Raw genomic sequence first — 22,384 nt, 5'->3', positions numbered from 1 at the left:
TTTTGACTTAGGAGAAGTTTATAAAACGTGAAATGGCCCCTGATGAATGAAAGGTTCCCCAGATGAGTCTCCCTTTACAATAAGTAACATAGAATAAGTAACAGTAAAATATAGAAAAACATGAACGGGTGTGAATATTTTGAGGTGGGACACGATGCGTGTGTGTGTGTGTGTGTCTGTGTATACATCTCCATTATGAGATACAAAAAAAAAAAAAAAAAAAAAAAAAAAAACACACCCTGAGGAGAATTCATCCTCAGACTCCAGTTCAGTCGAATCACTGCCAATATCGGATTCCAAGAGGACATCACTCGTGCACGCAACAATGCGTGGCTGCTTCTGGGCAGTGGAGGTGAGGGTCGGGGTGGGTAGACCACCATGGATACTGCTGCTGTCCAACCGGGATTCTTTCCTGGAGGTGGCATGTGAACCTGAATGAGGCAAAAGTCAGAGCTCAACCCACTTTTCTTTCTTTGTTTGGGTTTTCAAGCATTTTCAAATTTTTATTTTCAAGACTTTATTGGACATTTGGATTTAAAAAAAAAAACGTGTATGTACAAATAAAAGCATCCCCTGCAATGGATCCTCGTCCATCTTAGTATGAGTAAAATACCTCCAGTTATTATTTGTAGTTTTGGGCGATTAAATTCCCCAATAAAGTAAACTAAAACGCCACAGTGTTGTGGACCCACTACAGTTATAGTCTATGAAATTTCCCTTGTTGACCATGACTATGATTTCAAAATTAATTAATTTTTAATATACAATATTTGCACCCACCTGTACGGAAACTCATTTGTATGCTTTCAAGCAGAAACCTTCCAGCTTCATTGTAATACTCAGAAGTTTTCAAATAAAAAGTACAGTGAAAACAAAAGTATTTTGCGTCTCCCCCACCCCTCCAAAAAAATGTAATCAGTAGCCCATTAATGCTAATTGCAAATGCTAGCGATTTTAGAAAGGCTGATTCTGTTGTTCTCGTAGACTCAGTACCAACATGTGCAGGTTAAGGACAGAAACCCAGCGCTCAAATGAAAATACATTTTTGAGGAGTGGGGGCAATTATTCGAGTACTTAGTGCAGTATCTATAGAGCTCGTGCACGTGACATCACCATATTGCCGGTCAAAAAGAGCTGCTTGACAATGTGGGGGACATTGAACCGGAGCAGAATCTTCACAATCCCTGAGACTTGTTGTCCTGTTGGTTGTCACAACAGACGAGACAGATATTCAAAGAGGTCATTCTATACAATACCAGCTGAAAAGACCAGAAAAGATCGATGGATTTTGGCAATTAAACGTGATGGATGGTGCCCAACCAAATACACACAACTCTGTAGCGATTACTTCACTTCAGGTAGGAATTATTCTTCTCAATCTCAAATTCCCAACATGTATTTATAATGCCAAGTTGGCTCATTTGAGAACAATGCGTTAAAAAAAAAAAAAAAAAAAAAAGACAGTCTTCTCCAATGTACACGCAAGCATGTTGCGGCCAGATGTTAATCTTCAGTAAACTTCTCCTTTTTTCCCTTCCCAATATGCATTGTTCTCAAATGAGTCCAATGCATATTTAAAAAAACAGAGATTTACCAGAGTTCAATGTGTGGCCGCAACGCGCTTCCGTGTACGTGAACTGAAGCTTATCCCAGCGTTTTTTTTTTTGTTTTTTTTTTAAATACGCATTGGACTCATTTCAGAACAATGCATTATTAAAAAAAATAATAATAATCTCTCATGGAGAAGTTTAATATATGGCAGCAACATGCTTCGTGTACGGAGGAGCTGACTCGCTGTCCCCCCCCACCCCCCCATCATAGTTAATGAATGCGAGTTTTTGTAAAACCAGGAGGTCATTTATTTAAATATTGGTATTTGTATTGAAAAAAATCTGAGTGGTTCCATCACTATGTGGGATTTCATCTTGATTGAGAACAGATCCAGCAACAAAGTATTTGTATGCGCCCAGACTTTTATACGCTTTCAAACTCTTCCATGTAAATCTTGACGACTTACTCACCAGATACATGTGCAGATCCAGTTGTCCAAGACAAGCGGAAGTGGGTTAACAGTCCAATTTCTTATCGGCGAAAACATCGACTTCGGCATTAAATATGGGCCCTCTATGCCACGTGTCTCTAATTTTTCAACGTACTTTCGTGTATTACCACCTTCTAAATGTTTAACGGTATCGGACAAAACTCTGGGCGTTGTGCTATAAGACCTTTTCACGTCTTCTCCAACCGACTTGGCATTGAAGAATGGTTTGTTTGACCGGCACTTCCGGCCAGTGACCTGATTTGATGACATAGGTGAAGGAGCTCTATAGGATAATCGATTCCAAAAAGATGTGACCGTGACTGTCCTACAATTGACATTATTGCAATCTAACCTCGAGTAGTGGTCTTCTGGTGTTTGACGACTGGGATGGCTTGTGGACTGACTGCTTCAGCTTTGTCCCTCAGCTTGGCAGCAGTGCCCTCCAGAGAGCGCCAGTACACGCTGACTGATTGCCAAGAGAGGAGAGCAGAGGGACACTGGGATTTCAGGAAACCGGCCCTTTGAGGACACAAAGAACAAAACCTTTGTTCCTGATTGTCCTATAACTGCTAAATTGACCACAAACATTGGTTGATGATAAAAATCACAATGCCCCCCCCCCCCTTTTTTTTTTCTTTTTTTGCAAAGACCCCAAAACCCCACTGACGTCAAGATACCATTGTGGAGCCACTTGAATATTTCATCGCTGAAACTTTCGATCACTTTGCCATGGAAACTAGCGGATTCCGGCATGATGACGGCAGCAAAGCGCTAAAAAGATGGCAGGCTAATTCGTCCACTAGCGCTGAAAATTCAGTACCCAGCTCCCATCACGCCCATATTCCTGGCTTCTCCTCCATTGTAAAGTAGCTATCTCTTCATGATCTATTACACCAGAAGATTAAGGAGCCTAAAACCAGCTTGGATTTCACGGACCAGTAAGTCAAAGAGCCGAAGGAAGACAATGCCAAAATTTCATTCAGCCATAAAGGCAATACAACTGCGGTAGAAGAAGTTCTTGAAAGAAAATGATAAAAACAAGAAAGGACCGCTAGATTTACAGTTAAACATGCGCTTGAACCTTCTGTTCTGGCATTTCCGAGAGTACACCTGATAACCCAGAGGCACAAGTCAAAAACTTTGTCAATAGTACAGAAAATCCCAAAGGAGACATTTACTAACATTAGCTTCCATGAAGTACACAGACTAGTAGGACTGCGAACAGGGAATCATCCATGTCCAATCATTGTATAATATGAACACTTCCAGCAGCAAGTATGTGTAAAATCAAAAGGAGCTGAAGAGGAGTTCAGGCTGAATGACACAAAATCAACAAACAACACAGTCTCGTACCATCCAATGAAGAATTATCGGCAACAAACTCAAAACACAAAAGAGTTGACATTTATAGAATATTCAATGACATCTATGATGGATACACAGAGGGGTCTAACTGCAAAACAGAAACACAAATAATTGTGAAAGAAAAACTTCTTACAAATAACTCAGGTGGTCAAAACTACTTAAGAAATACATCTAATAATAATCAGCAATCATATTCCAATTTCTCTCTGTGTCAAACTTGAATCAAAAAAGATGCCTTCTACCTTCCATTTTAATACTTCCATTGAAACCTTTATCAATAATATAAATCACCCTTGACTTACGATTGATGAAACAACGAATTCTGCTGTGCACCAGAAAATCCCAAAGGAGACCATCTGGCCATCAGTTCATGCCCTCAAACTCAGGCGCTCTTGGATCATGCAGCAAGACAATGATCAGAAACACACCAGTAAATCCACCTCTGAATGGATCGAAAATAAATAAATACATAAAATAAGGTTTTGGAGTGGCCAAGTCAAAGTCCGGATTTAAACCCAACTGACATGCTGTGATGTGACCTTAAATGGGCAATTTATACTAGAAACCCTCCAAAAAGGGCGGAGCAGAAACAATTCTGCAAAGAAAAGTGGGAAAAAATACCTCCAGAGTGATGTGAAAGACTCATCACCAAGTCATTTCAGTTTTTAGTTATTTTAGTGTGGCACAACCCATTATTAGGTTAAGGGGGTAATTAATTTTTCCACAGAAAGTCAGAAAGGTTTGGATTTTCTTTGTGCCCCAATTGAATCATTTGAAAACTGCATTTTGTATTTCATTGGGTTGTCTCTGAGTGATATTAACATTGATAATTTGAAACCTGCGTGCGAGATACGCCCCAATAAAAAAAAAAAAACAGCAAGAAGGGGGCAAATAGTTTTTCATAGTACTGTAGAAACAACCACTAACTGCTTGTGCTGGAAAAACTTACAGTACAGGTAATAATATCAACTCACAGATTTTTTAAGGTATTTAGATACTATAAAAAGCATCCCACCAATTGCTCATTTCCCACACTTTGTCATATTTTCTCTCAGCTTGTTCTATTGGTTAGTTGCTGCATATCCTCAACGTGTGTCCCACTCAATCCACAAATAAGAAAACGATTTGACTGTCATAACGTTACTCGTGGTTAAATATCTAGACTGTCTGAATACAGTATTGTTCTGTGGCGGTTGATGCCCCAATTTTGTTTCTTTTTGTCCCTCAGTCTGTCTCCTAAAACCTTTTTTGGTCCAGCTTCATTGTCCATAGGCATCATCCATCCATCGCTTTTCTCCACTGCTTATCCTCACGAGGTTGGCAGGGAGTGCTGGAGCCTATCCCAAATGTCAACGGGCAGGAGGCGGGGTACACCCTGAACTGGTTGGCAGCCAATCGCAGGGCACAGTGAGACAAACAGACGTACTCACAATCACACCTAGGGGCAATTTAGAGTGTCCAATTAATGTTGCATGTTTTTGGAATGTGGGAGAAAACCGGACTGGCCGGAGGAAACCCACGCAGGCACGGTGAGAACATGCAAACTCCACACAGGCGGGTCCGGGATTGAACATGGGACCTCAGAACTCTTACGCCAAAGCTTTACTAACTGATCCACTGTGCCGCCCATAAGCATCATAATTAAAAAAATAAGTAAAATAAAACAAAGGAAGTATTTGACATTTCCCTGCTGCAGAACAAAACTATGCCATCAGAAAATGTACCATTTTGCATTCCCATGCAGCGGAACAGGACAATTGAGGGCAGGATGCTGACTAATCAATGAAATATCTATTAGATAATTAATAAAAAGACCGATCGTCAGAGCCCTACTGGGAAGCTGTAACAATTTTTCAAAATCAAATAATGATTGTTTCATTCCAACTTCTAATATATGTAATTTAGCATGAATTGACATAAACCTATTTCTAAAATATCTGAGCACAATGACGAGCCACATTAACGGAGGAAATGTATGTGCGTGCGTTTGTATGAAAGCTCACAAATGGGTCTTGTCCTGTTGCAGTAGCTTAAAGCTGAACTCGCTAAGGATTTCCAGGAAGGCCACATTGGGGTATTGCTCTTCCCCTTCCTGGGGTGCTCGGAAGGCAAAACGTATGCCATCCCTGATTGGGGGAAAAAAACAAACACCCACCAACCACATGAACTCACTCTCATCACTGGGTTTAAAGTGCAAGCTAGACAATGCTGTGTGTTGTTGCTGTGTATTACTCACATATGCAGATAGACCAGTGGTTTGCAAGCATTCACAAGGTTATTCCCAAAAGTCAAGGCGAGCTTCCTGGCCAAATGTCTAATCTCGTCAATATTCTTCTTGCTGACCACCTCTGTTAACATCTCTGTATACAGCTGGATTCAACATCGATCATCAAACTCAAATGATTGATTGAATTGTCAATGCCACAGTCTTGTCAGATGCCATTTAAAGACCAACTGAAATAGATTTTGCAGTCAGTTAACCACTTTCACACTGCCTGTAAAAGGGCAGCAATTTTTCTGAGGTGGTATCAGCGATATGACAGAGGCATCCCATCCCATCTGTGTGTAATAGAATTCCTAATGCCAAGATAAGACACTCACTTTTTCTATGCTTATAATCCTCTTTTATTGTCATGGATATATTTTTTTAAAATCAATTTATACCCATTAACGGTTTGTTTTTAAATGAACATTTTTCAAGACGTGCATTTTGAGCATCATCACGACCATGGTGAGTAACAGCTGTAGGAGCATGCACGCATGGCATACCTGCTGTATAGTCAGGCAGAGAGTCCTGGCACTCAAAACAGGGTTGATGAGCTTTGTCTTCATTATGGTCTCTTTGATTATGTCACCAAAGTCCTGAAAGCACTGGGGAACAACAGAATAAAAAAACTTCAGCTGCGAAAGTTGCACCACTTCTAATTGTTACGTGAACAAGAGACTGCCCATAAGCATCATGTTGCAAGGTTTGTTTGTCAGAATATCTTTATGACATCAAAGTGTGGATTTTCAACAACAGGAACATTATTTTGGAAGAATACCTACCTACGAGAATTAAAGGATGAGTAATCCAAAAAAAAAAAAAAAAAAATGTTACAAAAAAAATAATCCTTTGAACCGTCCTTAGAGGAGACTGTCGCTTCTTTTCTATGAACTCATGAGTTCTCCTCATGACTCATGAGGAATTACTGACAGAAATTTGAACAACGCTGTATATACACAACAGCCACTGAAAGACTTGCTGTCATGAGTTGTACCTTGTCATAGTACTTGAAGACGTCTGTGGCAGCCGTCAGGTCAATAACGCCATAGATGACCAACTTACAGAAGCTAGCAAGCTGGTTACGCTTCTTCTGTCGAAGTTTGATCTCCTCCTCCTGATCTGAAGATGACAAACCAGCAGCAGTTGATTGTTTAAAATGAGGGGAAAAAAAAAATCCAACAGGCCAAAAATACTACTAAATCAATAGGTAATCTCAGACACCTGTATTTATTTTCCGAGGGGTGAAATCAGTATTTGAGTTGAGTTCATATCTATTTGAGTTGTGACATTTTTTTTAATTATTCATTAATTGGACATATTAATTGAATTACAGGTCTATCAATGGCACCACTGTGAGAAAATATGGTATAAAAATAGTATATAGAACGTAAAAACACATCCACAAAGTTCTTTGACAAACTGAGCAGGAAAGTACATAATTATAAGAGATAAGATACCAAACACGATCATATAAGGTATCCAGTATAATGTTAAAAAAAAAAAAAAAAAAAAAAAACAGAAAGCCAACAACCCAACTGAGACCAAGAGAGTTAATGCGGGACAGTAAAATTAATAAATGTATAAAAAGGGGGAGCCAGTCAGCAAAAGTACATTTAAAGAAGTGATTTCAAAGATGCTGCTGATATTCCATAGTCCACAGAAATGATGTTCTTAAATGAAGGTGCTCTAATGGTGAATGCTCAAGCTGCTTTATTTTTACGAAAATATTATTTAGAATTAAGATAATGAAATCCAGAGGATTTGGACAATTTTACCACACACAGTGTTTCTAAACATCCCTACATCAAAGGCACTCAGCCTTCATGCAAAGTATCACAGAAACAAATTTCACATTTGAGGCTATCTGAATATGGCAGAGACCAGTATCTTTTGGACAGATTTTAGGCAATTTATGGTTCTGAAATACCTTCCAACTCCATATCATCAGTGTCTGAGAAGACATAATCCAGAAGGAAACCCGCCATCTCTGCACGCAGGGAATCAGAGGGCCTGTGGTACAAGTTTTGGAGCGCAGGTTCAGAGATGACTGCTTTGGGACTGTAAATCATCAGGAGGTCACACAGGAAGTCAAAAGCCTGTTGTGGAGGGAGGAAAAACAATCTAAATATGTAATTTAATCTGTAAATATGTGATGTTATCATACTAATGGTCCTGAGCGACAAACCTGATCCCTGATCTCAGCTTGGCCAAGAGACAGACACACTTGGCAAATTTTACAGAATGAGCACGCCTGCTTCTTCAGGTGGTTTACTTCATCCTAGGAGAGATGACAGGAAATTTCTGTGAAGTCAAACAAGAAATAAGAATTTTAATGAAATCCTTAACTGTCATATAGATACCTGAGATGGAAGCGAGGGCACAGTCACTTTAGCCCACATCAGGTGTAAGGCACAGCACCTCAGAGCTGCCACCACAAGCTAAAACAAAATAAAATGGCAACATTTTTGTGTTGATTTCAATATTAACATTAAAATTCATCACAGACTTCCTCATCAAGGTGTCTGGACTCCAGCCTGGTTTTAAGAAGGTCCATGCAGGAGTAAAACAGTCTCCCAGTCGATAGGTTTTTGCCACTGAAAAAAGCAATTGTAGGGAATTGTTTTTAACCGCACTTCACTCCCCACCATTGTTTAACAAAAGGGTAGGTGTTACACACACCTGACCAAGGCTGCAATCCTTTTCAAGGTCATAGCTGCATTGAAATCATCATCATCAGCTGGACCCTGAGTGTACACACACACACACACACACACACACACACACATGGATGCAAGTAATCAAGCGCACACACACACACACACACACACACACACAACACACACACACACACACGTCATCCCTTCAAGCAAGTTCTTCAAAAAAGTCAACTTTGAAGACAATGTGTGTGGTTATGTAAAAAAATATGGTTTACATAGGTTTTCAAAGGCTATTTTTAAAAAATATTTTCTTTATTGTTCTTAACTTCTACATAAGGTGGTTGAGACTTTGCTACAATAACAAAATGTGGTCCCAGGGTCACAACAACATGAGACTAAACAGAGCTTATGCACCCTCAATTGACCTTTGCCCCAGTCATGAAGTGGTGCTTGCAGCTAACACAAAAACACTTTCCCAAATGATTTCCAAAAGACAATATTTAACGTTGACTTAGGAGCATTTCGGAGGCACTTTGCATCTTGGAGCACTACAAACAATAAATGTATCAAAAACTTTGGTCTCTCCAACCTGCATCAGCTCACTCAAACCGGTGTTGAAGCACTCAGTCAGGCTGTCAAACAGTTGACTAAATGCCCGGTAAGAGCGAGAAGAGAAGGTGTGGCTGTCGGAGCAAAGCACGTTAATCAGTTTACTACACTTCTCCAACACAGCCTTATCAGTGTGCTTCTCTACAATCCAGCATATCTGAGCCAGCAATTGGTCAAGATGCTGTTGACGACCAACATGGAAGGGAGAGAAGAGAAAAAAAAGATGGTAGGGCCAATGAAAATTACATTACAATGTACAACTCAAAGTGATGCAATGAGAAAATAAGTCAGCAGAAACTGCAGTAAAATTGAGGGTTCTTTGATTATTTGGTCATGAGCTTTCATTTGTAACCATAAGAAAGACACACCACCTTCTCCATCCGCTGTGCGCTGCTGTACATGTCCAGGTCAAAATATAGTGGCACTTGCAGGAGGAAGTGTACCTTCCTTGCATCTGCAGAGTACTGCCAGGGGAAAGCAAACAGACAACGATTGTAAATGTTCATTCTTGAACACTAAAACAAAAGAGTTTAGAGCATTAGCACTAAGAACATGCACAAGATATACTGTACACCAGTGTTCCCCAACCTTTTTTTCCCCACCAAAGACCGGTTTAGAGTTGGCATTTTTCTCACAGACCAGATACACGTGTGTCTGTCTCTCTCTCTCTCTCTCTCTCTCTCTCTCTCTCTCTCTCTCTCTCTCTCTGGAGGAGTGGGCATCAGTGTTGTAGTAGGCAGCCAGACCAGACTGCAGTTTTGTACCTCCTCAATGAGAGTAGACTTAACTCCGGAAAAGTATTTCTACCTTTGTTGCACAGAAACCCATCACTGTATCCGTATCAGAGCGGACTTTGCGTGAGAGAATTAACTGTTGCAATAAGCCCAAATTTTAAGGCCTCTTGATATTGTGTTGTTTCATTAGTGAACGTTTTGTTCAAAAGGACAAATCTTTTCAGAAAATGAACTGAACTGAATTAGTTTATGATATGATTCATTGAGCTTTGCTGCTTAACCGTTCAAGTCAGATTATCTGCAGTCATGACGTGTGAATTGAGACAACGCAGCTGTTACAGCGGCGAAGACCCGGTAATCTTCGAAACAAAAGTCATCGTCACGCAAATTGCAATGCAACACAAATGATATAAATTGGTGATTCTTTCTCTGTGGTTCGGGACCACTACTGTACACCATTTGAGCAGGACTCAACTAAAAAGAGAACAGCTATTACCTTGGCCAGCAGCTGTGTCAGTAAAGGGATAAAATGGGCCGTGATACGCCGCCTGCTATGTTCCTGGGTCTTTTTTTGTTTGACGTTCAAGCCCTTCATGTGAACATATGAAATTTTATTTTTGACAAATCTTAGGATACACTTCACAATTACTTCTAACAAGAAATTGATGTGGTGAGGGATGACTTAAATTACATCAACACAATCCCATCCACTTCATTTATATAGCACATTTTAAATGAGGTTCCCAAGGAACTGTAAAATGCAAAAAAAAAAAAACAAAAAAAAAACAGCAAAACATACAAGAGGATAAAAAAAAACAAGTTAAAAACTATAAAATGCCAACTTTCCAAGCCGCTTATCCTCAAAGGTCACGAGAGTGCCGGAGCCTATCCCAACCAACCTGTTACATACTTGACCAATAAAGCTGATTCTGATTGGGCGAAAGGTGGGCTATAGAGCTCATGCACGTAACGTCACAGCTTTCACGGCGCCATGTTACCGGTCAAACTGCTCGGTAGTGCGGGAGACGTTGAACCGGAGCAGATTTTTCAAAGTGCCCGAGACCTGTTGTCCTGTAGGTTGTCACAATAGAGGAGACAGTTCTTCAAAGAGATCATTCTGTAGAATACCAGCTTAAAAAAAAAAAAAATTAAAAAAAAAATAAATAAAAAAAAAGAGAAAAGATCAATGGATTTCTGCAATTAAACGGATGGTGCCCAACAAAAAACAAATGCCTGTGGAGCGATCATTTCATTTTAGGTAGGAATTATTCTTCTCAATCTCAAATTATCAAGAAGTATTTATAACACCAAGCTGACTCATTTGAGAACAATGTGTATTTAAAAAAATAAACCATTTGTCACAGAGTGGTTTATGGAGGTTATCGTGTGGCAGCATACGCTTCCGTGTAGAAGACTCCCCTCTGTTCTAATTTTTTTTTTTTTTTTTTTCCAGTCAAAGTTAATGAATGTGAGTTTGTGTAAAACAAAGGGTCATTTATCTAAATATTGGTGTTTGTATTGAAAAAAAATCTCATTGGGTCCATCACTGTGTGGGATTTTCAGTGAAGAAAATAAGTATTTGAACACCCTGCTATATTGCAAGTTCTCCCACTTAGAAAGCATTGGAGGGGTCTGAAATATTCATCGTAGGTGCATGTCCACTGTCAGAGAAATAATCTAAAAAGAAAACTCCTGAAATGTATGATTTTTTGACAATTTACTTGTGTGATATAGCTGCAAATAAATATTTGAACACCTGAGAAAAAAAACAATGTTAATATTTGGTACAGGAGCCTTTGTTTGCAATTACAGAGGTCAAACGTTTCCTGTAATTATTCACCAGGTTTGTACACACCACAGGAGGGATTTTGTCACACTCCTTCTCTAGCTCAGACAGGTTTCTGGGCTATCATTGAGAAACACGGAGTTTCAGCCCCCTCTGAAGATTTTCTATTGGGTTTAGGTCTGGAGACTGGCTAGGCCATGCCAGAACCTTGATGAGCTTCTTACGGAGCCACTCTTTTGTTTTCCTGGCTGTGTGCTTTGGGTCATTGTCACATTTAAAAGACCCAACCAAGACCCATCTTCAATGCTCTGACTGAGGGAAAGAGGTTGTTTCCCAAAATTTCACAATGCATGGCCGTGGTCATCCTCTCCTTAATACAGTGCAGTTGTCCTGTCCCATGTGCAGAAAAACACCCCCAAAGCATGATGCTATCACCCCCATGCTTCACAGAAGGGATGGTGTTCTTGGGATGGAACTCATCATTTGTTTTCCGCCAAACACGGTTGGTGGAATGATGACCAAAAAATTGTATTTTGGGCTCATCTGACCACAAAACTCTCTCCCATGACTCCTGTGTATCAGCCAAATGGTCATTGGCAAACTTCAGACGGGCCTTGACATGTGCTTGTTTAAGCAGGGGACCCTTCCATGCCATGCATGATTTCAAACCATGACGTCTTAGTGTATTACCAACAGTCACCTTGGAAACGGTGATACCAGCTCTTTTCAGGTCATTGACCAAGTCCTGTTGTGTAGTCCTGGGCTGATTCCTCACCTTTCTAATGTTCATTGAGACCCCACGAGGTTGCATGGGGCTCCACTCTGATTGAGATTGCCCATCATGTTTAGCTTCTTCCATTTTCTTATGATTGCTCCAACAGTGGACCTTTTTTCACCAAGCTGCTTGGCAATTTCTCCGTAGCCCTTTCCAGGCGTGTGGAGTTGTACAAGTTTGTCTCTGGTGTCTATGGACAGCTCTTTGGTCTTGGCCATGTTAAAAGTTTGAGTCTTACTGATTGTATGGGGTGGACAGGTGTCTTTATGCCGCTAATGACCTCATACAGGTGCATCTGATTCAGGATAATACATGGAGTGGAGGTGGAATTTTAAAGGGGGACTAACAGGTCTTCGTCGAACAAAAAAATCACGTGATTTTATGACGTAGGAACACGAGCTCTATACCCTGAACAGGTCACCAGTCAGTTGCAGGGCACATATTGACTCCATCATGGAGCGGGAATGGATCCCACCAATCTTATGTGGTGTGGCATAACCTTCCACAGTTTTGGAGCTGCAACCTGTAATTCACCGTTAAAATTAAGACTGACTCTGGGCTCTGTCAGGAGCAGCTGGTCACCTGACCTGAGAGAGTGGCTGTGAATGTAGGGGAGCAGCAGCTCAGATATGTACGATGGCGCAAGGTCATTTAAGGCTTTAAAAGGAAATGGCAAAGATCATGACCTGTTTTTTTTTTTTTCATTAAAATTTAAAAAGAGGCACCCATTTAAGCAGTGACTTAGCACAGTAGAAATCAACAGGTTTGCTGAGACAAGTAGGACCTGGATCGTTCAAGTACCTCTGATCCCCACCCACTCCTCATAAGTAATCAGGATATCCTGGTCCACAGTATCAAAGGCTGCAGTCCGATCAAAAAGTACTTAGACAACAGCGACGAGAGTCAATTGCTAGAAAGAGGTCATAAAAACTGTTAAAAGCGCTGATTCAGTGCTGCACAATGATTTAAAACCAGATTGAAAGGCTCAATAATATTTCGTTTATTAATAAACTCCATATCATCGGATGAGAATCTTTTCCAAGCTTTTAGAAAATGGGATCCTGCCCAGTTTTTTTTTAAATGAAGTTTGCACAATAGCGTGTTTAAAATAAATGTCATCCCCCCCCATTATTTAACTGATGAGTGTGAAATCAGCATGGTGGCGATAGTTATGGGTCCGATAATTATTATTAGGCCGGTCACGACAATTACTATCGTAATTTCCGGCCTACAAACCGCAAATTTTTTCCACACGCTTTAAACCCTGTGGTTTATGCGGTGATCCAGCTAATTTGTCCATTTTTTCCTAACGGCCACAAGGGGGCAATGGAGCAGAAAAGGTAAGAATGAGACGGGTGGAATATATGTGCCGAGGAAGTGACTTTTACCGGCCCTGTTAGCGCTGCGCTAGCGTGTTGCTGCTGTGTTACTGGCGTGTCTCAGTGATATTTACCAGTAAGTTTTATTTTAACTGGCTCTGTTAGTGTTAGCGCGGTCTTACGCTAGCTCTGCGCTAACGTTAAACTCTCTGTGTACCGTCATTGTAAATATCTCGTGTTTCAATGTGGATTTCAATGTGGGCCTTGTGGCTTTTACACAGCTGCGGCATATGTATGTACCAAATGGCATTTCCTTTACAAATGTATTCAGTGAGGCTTGTAAACAGGTGCGCTCTGTAGGGCGGGAATTATGGTATATCGATTTATTATTCGATAAATAAAATTGTTAGTTTTTCTGGGCTCAATGTAAGGTCATTGTTTGGTGAGCCGTGGTGCTGATGAAACAATGAGCTGACCAGCTGTGTCATTATCTGGTAGGAGACTCATGGCAGACCGGTACACTCCGGACGCTCTCGCACCATCCAATACACCACACACCACAGCCTTGCTCCACATTATTGTTAATATTAAGCATAACCTCAGTGGCACGCATTGAACCTGTAGTTCATTAGAACGCACATTAACGTATATTTGATTTACAGGTGAAAGGCTCGTTTTCAGTGGCCCAAACACACAGTAGCAGGGTTTGTACGGAAACTTTGACATTTAACTCATTCCAATTCAAGATCTATGGTCAATTGTTTACATATGACATGATCTACTCCGACCTTGGTGTACATGACTACTGTATATCTGCCCTATGACTGACTGGCAACCAATTCAGGGTGTAGTCTGTCTGTCTCTGGAAGTCAGCTAGGATAGGCTCCAACGCCCCGCAACCCTAACCAGGATAAGCGATGTTGACAATGGATGGATCATTTATCCTTATTTAAGTTCCATTTTGGTGACACGGTGGGGCAGCTGTAGAGCGTTGGCCTCACAGTTCTGAGGACCAGGGTTTAAATTCTGGCCCCGCCTGTGTAGCGTTTGCATGTTTTCCCCATGTTTGCGTAGGTTTTCTCCGGGCACTCCAGTTTCCACCCACGTCCCAAAAACATGCATTAATTGGAGACTCTAATTTCCCCGAGGTGTGATTGTGAGTGCGATTGTTGTCCGTCTCCATGTTCCCCGCCGATTGGCTGGCAACCACTTCAAGGTGTACCCTGCCTCCTGCCCGATGACAGATGGGATTGGCTCCAGAACTCCTGCGTCCCATGTGGATAAGCGGCTCAGAAAATGCATCGATGAATAAAGTTTAATTTTTGCACTGATAAATGTAAATATACTCATTGAAAAAGAGTTGATAAAAATATGTTTTCTCTAATGATGAAAAATCTTGCTTCATAATCATGAGTTTAAAAAAAAAAAAAAAAAAAGTGAAAATGTTTTATTTTGGCTATAATCGCGCAGTCCTGGTGTCCACATACTTTTTCACTTTTACTTACTCCAGATGTAATGGCATCCGAACACTTTTGGGTGCATAAGGTAAAGTGAGTCATATTAAATGGTACGTTATAAGTCTTGTCGATGATAGGACATAAAATCTCCTAAATCAAGCTTTGTACATAAACTCACAACATATAAAACTACTTAAGGTTGAAATGTTCCCACCTTCTTGACATGGACTCTACCAATAGGTGGGGTTGGATCCGCTGCCCGTCGGATCGCACATACCATCAATTCGATGAGCGCGTCCTCTTCTTTGTTAACCAAACCTTACCACAAAGAGGTGACAGTTTGAATGCTGAAAACTAGTTACCTTTATTTTTTATATGCTCTGAGACATGTCAAATGCGAACTGATGCACAAATTTGGGATGTTTGTGTGTTTTTCTTAATCCTCACCAGTGTCCTGTAGCAAAAGTGTTGTCATGCACTCCCAATCTTTCAGCTCAGAATCCACAGCATCCCATAGGCTGTCCACCAGATAAATTCCCTGCTCATGAAGCTGTCCATAGGTGGAAGACCAAAGGTGGTCAAGCAAATTTAATAATAATAAAATTTCCTTGATAAATTAAAGGAAAAAAGGAACAAAAAGTCAAGAAGACCAGCTACCCCACTCTGGATGTGGAAGGAGATGAGGATTTGGATGAATTCACTATTGATGTCCTTCTCATTGTCACTGCTAATCATACTTTTCAGCCTAGGATACACACACACGCACACCAAAAACATAATTACAGTTACGCAGTAAAGTGAAAGTTCTTCCACTTAAAAAGATGAGTGAGGCCTATACAATTATCATAGACATCTCACCTGAGACACAAAATGATAAAAAAAACCCAGACAATCACATTGAGTTGTGAAGAATATGTCAGCAAATTATGGTGAAAAATAAGTATTTGGTCACTTACAAACAAACAAAATGTCTGGCTCTACCAGACCTGTAACTTCTGAAAAGCTCAACTGACATCCATATATACATTTTAAAATAGATATTGTTACGAAAACTACATATATTATTCACTTTAATGTCAATATGAAAAAAAATGAGCGGCAAGCGTGTCATTCTTGCGCAAAGTTGCGGAAGTCTCACTCGACATCCCAGTGGCGGCTATATTGCCTGCAACGTAATTTACAGACGTCACACTGGGACAGTTGCCATAGAAACACGCTTAGCCACCTGCTATGGCAGATAAGCAAGAGAGATTCTTGGATTTTTCTGACACCCCTTCTGAGACTGAAGCTCTTTGTTGAAGAGAACATCTCAGAATCGAGTGAAGTGACCGCGGCCATATTACCCTCTCGTTTCGAGCCATATATAGATGATATGCGGATCACTAACTAACAACAGACTCCCCGACAGACGGACCAAGAACCCGATGAAATATTCAACATGACAGGCCTATGATTGTTCAATTTCCCAACTCTTTTACAAGTCTTTCGTATGTAGCGTACTCAAGAGGACCTATGCCTAACGAAGTAAGTACGTCAGGGGTGCCCAGACCCCGGTGTCAGGTGGGGGGAGCTCCTTTCTCCTCCCCGCCAACGGTGTGACAACACTGGCCAGCAAGCCTCCCCACCCAACCCACCTCCTCGTCGACGCTAACGCCGGCGAACAACAACAACGCTGGCCTGCTCACATCGACACATTTAGCACCCCTGACTTACGTATTTTATGAAGTTATTATGACGTGGATCTTTTGTTACGTTCTGAGAGAAGTATTACGTCGTCGGACGCGGACGGAGCTTTTTATGATTGCTGCTTTCGGAGAATATGTACCATATGTCCAGTTAGTTAGTTAACTCATGTTACATGCTACTAAACTGTCTTTACTTCCATTGAATTGTTTTGTGTTGTATGTTATTAAATTGTCTTAAATGCAATACAAGTGCTTTGTTATTTGTTGCTGGTTTGACTAAGGGGATTTATTCTAATTTCACACTTAATCTTCTTCTTCTTTTCCTTTCGGCTTGTCCCGTTAGGGGTCGCCACAGCGTGTCATCTTTTGCCATCTTAGCCTATCTCCTGCATCTTCCTCTCTAACCCCAACTGCCCTCATGTCTTCCCTCACCACATCCATAAACCTTCTCTTTGGTCTTCCTCTCGCTCTTTTGCCTGGGAGCTCCATCCTCAGCATCCTTCTACCAATATACTCACTCTCTCGCCTCTGAACATGTCCAAACCATCGAAGTCTGCTCTCTCGAATCTTGTCTCCAAAACATCCAGCTTTGGCTGTCCCTCTAATGAGCTCATTTCTAATCCTATCCAACCTGGTCACTCCGAGCGAGAACCTCAACATCTTCATTTCTGCCACCTCCAGTTCAGATTCCTGTTGTTTCTTCAGTGCCACTGTCTCTAATCCATACATCATGGCCGGCCTCACCACTGTTTTGTAAACTTTGCCCTTCATCCTAGCAGACACTCTTCTGTCACATAACACACCAGACACCTTTCGCCAGCTGTTCCAACCTGCTTGGACCCGTTTCTTCACTTCCTGACCACACTCTCCATTGCTCTGTATTGTTGACCCCAAGTATTTGAAGTCGTCCACCCTCGCTATCTCTTCTCCCTGTAGCCTCACTCTTCCCCCTCCACTTTTCTCATTCACGCACATATATTCTGTTTTACTTCGGCTAATCTTCAATCCTCTCCTTTCCAGTGCATGTCTCCATCTTTCCAATTGTTCCTCTGCATGCTCCCTGCTTTCACTGCACATGACAATATCATCTGCGAACATCATGGTCCAAGGGGATTCCAGTCTAACCTCATCTGTCAGCCTATCCATTACCACTGCAAACAGGAAGGGGCTAAGAGCTGATCCCTGATGCAGTCCCACCTCCACCTTAAATTCCTCTGTCACACCTAAGGCACACCTCACCATTGTTCTGCTGCCATCATACATGTCCTGTACTATTTTAACATACTTCTCTGCCACACCAGACTTACGCATGCAGTACCACAGTTCCTCTCTTGGTACTCTGTCATAGGCTTTCTCTAGATCCACAAAGACGCAATGTAGCTCCTTCTGACCTTCTCTGTACTTTTCCACGAGCATCCTCAAGGCAAATAATGCATCTGTGGTACTCTTTCTAGGCATGAAACCATACTGTTGCTCGCAGATACTTACTTCTGTCCTGAGTCTAGCCTCCACTACTCTTTCCCATAACTTCATTGTGTGGCTCATCAACTTTATTCCTCTATAGTTCCCACAGCTCTGAACATCCCCTTTGTTCTTAAAAATGGGAACTAGAACACTTTTCCTCCATTCTTCAGGCATCTTTTCGCCCGCTAGTATTCTGTTGAATAAGTTGGTCAAAAACTCCACAGCCATCTCTCCAAATTGCTTCCATACCTCTACCGGTATGTCATCAGGACCAACTGCCTTTCCAGTTTTCATCCTTTGTAGTGCCTTTCTGACTTCCCCCTTAGTAATCATTTCCACTTCCTGGTCCTTCACTCTTGCCTCTTCAACTCTTCCTTCTCTCTCATTTTCTTCATTCATCAACTTCTCAAAGTATTCTTTCCATCTATTTAGTACACTACCGGCACCAGTCAACACATTTCCATCTCTATCCTTAATCACCCTGACCTGCTGCACATCCTTCCCATCTCTATCCCTCTGTCTGGCCAACTTGTAGAGATCCTTTTCTCCTTCTTTCGTGTCCAACCTGGTGTACATGTCTTCATATGCCTCTTGTTTAGCCTTTGCCACCTCTACCTTTGCCCTACGTCGCATCTCGATGTACTCCTTTCGCCTCTCCTCAGTCCTCTCAGTATCCCACTTCTTCTTCGCTAATCTCTTTCCTTGTATGACTCCCTTTATTTTGGGGTTCCACCACCAAGTCTCCTTCTCCCCTTTCCTACCAGATGACACACCAAGTACTCTCCTGCCTGTCTCTCTGATCACCTTGGCTGTCGTCGTCCAGTCTTCCGGGAGCTTCGGTTGTCCATCGAGAGCCTGTCTCACCTCTTTCCGGAAGGCTGCACAACATTCTTCCTTTTTCAGCTTCCACCACATGGTTCTCTGCTCTACCTTTGTCTTCTTAATCTTCCTACCCACCACCAGAATCATCCTACATACTACCATCCTATGCTGTCGAGCTACACTCTCCCCTACCACTACTTTACAGTCAGTAACCTCCTTCAGATTACATCGTCTGCACAAAATATAATCTACCTGCGTGGTTCTACCTCCGCTCTTGTAGGTCACTATATGTTCCTCCCTCTTCTGGAAATAAGTGTTCACTACAGCCATCTCCATCCTTTTTGCAAAGTCCACCACCATCTGCCCTTCAAAGTTCCTTTCCTGGATGCCGTACTTACCCATCACTTCTTCATCGCCCCTGTTTCCTTTACCAATATGTCCATTACAATCTGCACCAATCACAACTCTCTCGCTGTCTGGGATGCTCAGAACTACTTCATCTAGTTCCTTCCAGAATTTCTCTTTCAACTCTAGGTCACATCCTACCTGTGGTGCATAGCCGCTAACCACATTATACATAACACCCTCAATTTCAAATTTTAGTCTCATCACTCGATCTGATACTCTTTTCACCTCCAAGACATTCTTAGCCAGCTCTTCCTTTAAAATAACCCCTACTCCATTTCTCTTCCCATCTACTCCGTGGTAGAATAATTTAAACCCTGCTCCCAAACTTCTAGCCTTACTACCTTTCCACCTGCTCTCTTGGATGCACAGAATATCAACCTTTCTCCTAATCATCATGTCAACCAACTCCTGTGCTTTTCCTGTCATAGTCCCAACATTCAAAGTGCCTACACTCAGTTGTAGGCTCTGTGCATTCCTCTTTTTCTTCTGACGCTGGATCCGGTTTCCTCCTCTTCTTTGTCTTCGACCCACAGTAGCTGAATTTCCACCGACGCCCTGCAGGTTAGCAGTGCCGGGGGCGGGCGTTGTTAACCCGGGCCACGACCGATCCGGTATGGGATTCTTTAGATGAACGCTCATATTTGTTTGGCACAGTTTTTACGCCGGATGCCCTTCCTGACGCAACCCTCTGCATTTATCCGGGCTTGGGACCGGCCTACAGATTGCACTGGTTTGTGCCCCCATAGGGCTGCATTAATTTCACACTTAATATATGCAATAAATTGTGAGACAAATTAGTCCCCAAAAACTATTATTTTTTTTAATAGCTCTATACACACCTGTCATTTAGAACCCAAAAAGCTCTCGTCCTTTGCACCTGTGCAATCATTTTTTCATGACATACCCGGAAATGTGTGAAGAGTGAATCCATCCTCCCGAGTATTCAAGCAATATCCAGCAATACAACGAGATGGGATTTTGGCTAACACACAGGAAAAAACAGCTACTTTCCCGCCGGTAAATATAGCATAAACACACGAACCCACCAGTGTGGGCATCTGTGATAAATGTCACTTCCTGCTTCTTCTCCAAAACAAATGCCTCGAGACGATTTTCATGGTGGGAGATGCAGAAATCCATATACAACAACATTGTGACGTGTGGTGAAAAAACGGATAGGTCCATTCCGGCTGCCCAGTTTTTTAAAAATTTATTTATTAAAAACATACTAAAACTCATGCTTTACGTGTCGGTATACCTTTAAGAAGCTCCTTTGTCCTCCACTTGATACCTGTATTAATGGCACCTGTTTGGACTTATCAATATAAAAAGACAACTGTCCTCAACCTCAACAGTCACACTCCAAATTCCACAATGTCCAAGACCAAATAGCTGTCTCAGTACACCGGAAAAAAAATTGTAGACCTCCATCAGGCTGGAAAGACTGAATCTGCAATAGGTAAGCATTTTAGTGTGAACTGTGGGAGCAATTATTAGAGAATGGAAGACATACAAAACCAGTGATAACTTCTCCTTTCGGCTTGACTCGTTAGGGATAGCCACAGCTTCTTTTGCCATGTTAGCTTATCTCTTGCATCTTCCTCTGTAACACCAACTGCCCTCATGTCTTCCCTCACAACATCTATCAACCTCGTTTGTCTTCCTCTTGCTCATTACCCTGGCACCTCAATCCTCAGCACCCTTCCACCGATATACTCACTTTCGCACCTCTGGACATGTCCAAACCATCAAAGTTTGCTCTCTCGAACCTTGTCTCCAAAACATCCAACTTTGGCTGTCCATCTAATGAGCTCATTTCTAACCCTATCACACCTGCTCACTCCTAGAAAGAACCTCAAAACATCATTTCTGCCACCTCCAGTTCTGCTTCCTGTTGTCTCTTCAGAGCCACCATCTCTAAACAGTACATCATGGCCGGCCTCACCACTGTTTTAAAAACTTTGCCCCTCATCCTAGCAGAGACTCTTCTGTCACAACAGACACCCTCCGCTGTTCCAACCTGCTTGGACCGGTTTCTCCACTTCCTTACCACACTCACCATTGTTCTGGATTGTTGACCCCAAGCATTTAAAGTCATCCACTCTCGCTATCTCATCTCCGTGGAGCCTCACTCTTCCTCCTTCACCTCTCGCATTCACGTACATACGTTCTGTTTTACTTTGGATTATCTTCATTCCTCTCCTTTACAATGCATGCCTCCATCTTGCTAATTGTTCCTCCACCTTCTCCCTGCTTTCACTGCAGATCACAATGTAATCTTCAAACATCATGGTCCAAGGGATTCCAGGCTAACGTCATCTGTCAGCCTATCCATTACCAAAGCAATCAGGAAGGGGCTCAGAGCTGATCGTGAACCAGTTCCACCCCTACCTTAAATTCTTCTGTCACACCTCACCACTGTTTTGCTGCCCTCATACAAGTCTTATACTATTGTGACACTACACCAGACTTGTCTATGCAGTATCATAGTTTGTTTGTTTGTCTCTCTCTCTCTCTCTGTGTGTGTGTGTGTGTGTGTGTGTGTGAGATTCACCCCCCCCACCCAGCCGATAGATCACGTGAGCCTGGCCGCTTCCAAAGTAGACCTTGGGGCAGAAAAAGTGTGGGCAGCCCTGATTTAGATGATCCAGAAAAGGATTTAGAGAATGTCATATGGTCAAATTGCATGAAAATAGAACTTTTTGCTAAAAACCAGACATGTCGCGTTAGGTGGAGGAATGTCAACTTGCATTCAAAGAATACCATACGCACTGTGAAGCATGGGGTGAAAACATCGGACCAGGACAACTGATACATGTTAATGAAAGGGGCCATGTATCATGAGATTTTGAGTGAAAACCTTGTTCCATCAGCAAGTGTATTGAATATGAAACACGGTTGGGTTTTTCAGCATAACAATGATCCCGAACACTGCCCAGGCAATGAGAGATTAAGTTTCTAAGAATTTAATCGAAAATTTTGGGAGGGAATTGAAG

General features: G+C 41.8%; 1 protein-coding gene across 13 annotated transcripts in view; it reads right to left on the bottom strand.

Moving 5' to 3' along the window:
• Positions 1 to 22,384, bottom strand: part of LOC133508600 (cohesin subunit SA-1-like) — a 40,341-nt gene that overhangs the window by 1,934 nt on the left and 16,023 nt on the right. For 5 of the 13 annotated variants that reach the window (XM_061834820.1, XM_061834821.1, XM_061834822.1 and 2 more), the window contains 17 exons: positions 15,667 to 15,754; positions 15,457 to 15,559; positions 15,224 to 15,327; positions 10,169 to 10,261; positions 9,310 to 9,402; positions 8,919 to 9,119; positions 8,352 to 8,416; positions 8,179 to 8,266; positions 8,033 to 8,110; positions 7,858 to 7,950; positions 7,600 to 7,768; positions 6,667 to 6,791; positions 6,176 to 6,277; positions 5,643 to 5,776; positions 5,410 to 5,532; positions 2,394 to 2,560; positions 239 to 431 (listed from right to left, as the gene is read on the bottom strand). In XM_061834820.1, coding sequence (XP_061690804.1) covers positions 239 to 431; positions 2,394 to 2,560; positions 5,410 to 5,532; positions 5,643 to 5,776; positions 6,176 to 6,277; positions 6,667 to 6,791; positions 7,600 to 7,768; positions 7,858 to 7,950; positions 8,033 to 8,110; positions 8,179 to 8,266; positions 8,352 to 8,416; positions 8,919 to 9,119; positions 9,310 to 9,402; positions 10,169 to 10,261; positions 15,224 to 15,327; positions 15,457 to 15,559; positions 15,667 to 15,754 — 2,019 coding nt within the window. The other 8 variants (XM_061834824.1, XM_061834823.1, XM_061834819.1 and 5 more) reach the window with 8 other exon arrangements.

The sequence above is a fragment of the Syngnathoides biaculeatus genome, chromosome 11, assembly GCF_019802595.1.
Source record: "Syngnathoides biaculeatus isolate LvHL_M chromosome 11, ASM1980259v1, whole genome shotgun sequence".
Taxonomy (NCBI): Eukaryota; Metazoa; Chordata; class Actinopteri; order Syngnathiformes; family Syngnathidae; genus Syngnathoides; species Syngnathoides biaculeatus.
Note: the sequence above shows the minus strand (reverse complement) of the source record. Positions and strands in the feature narration are given on the sequence as shown.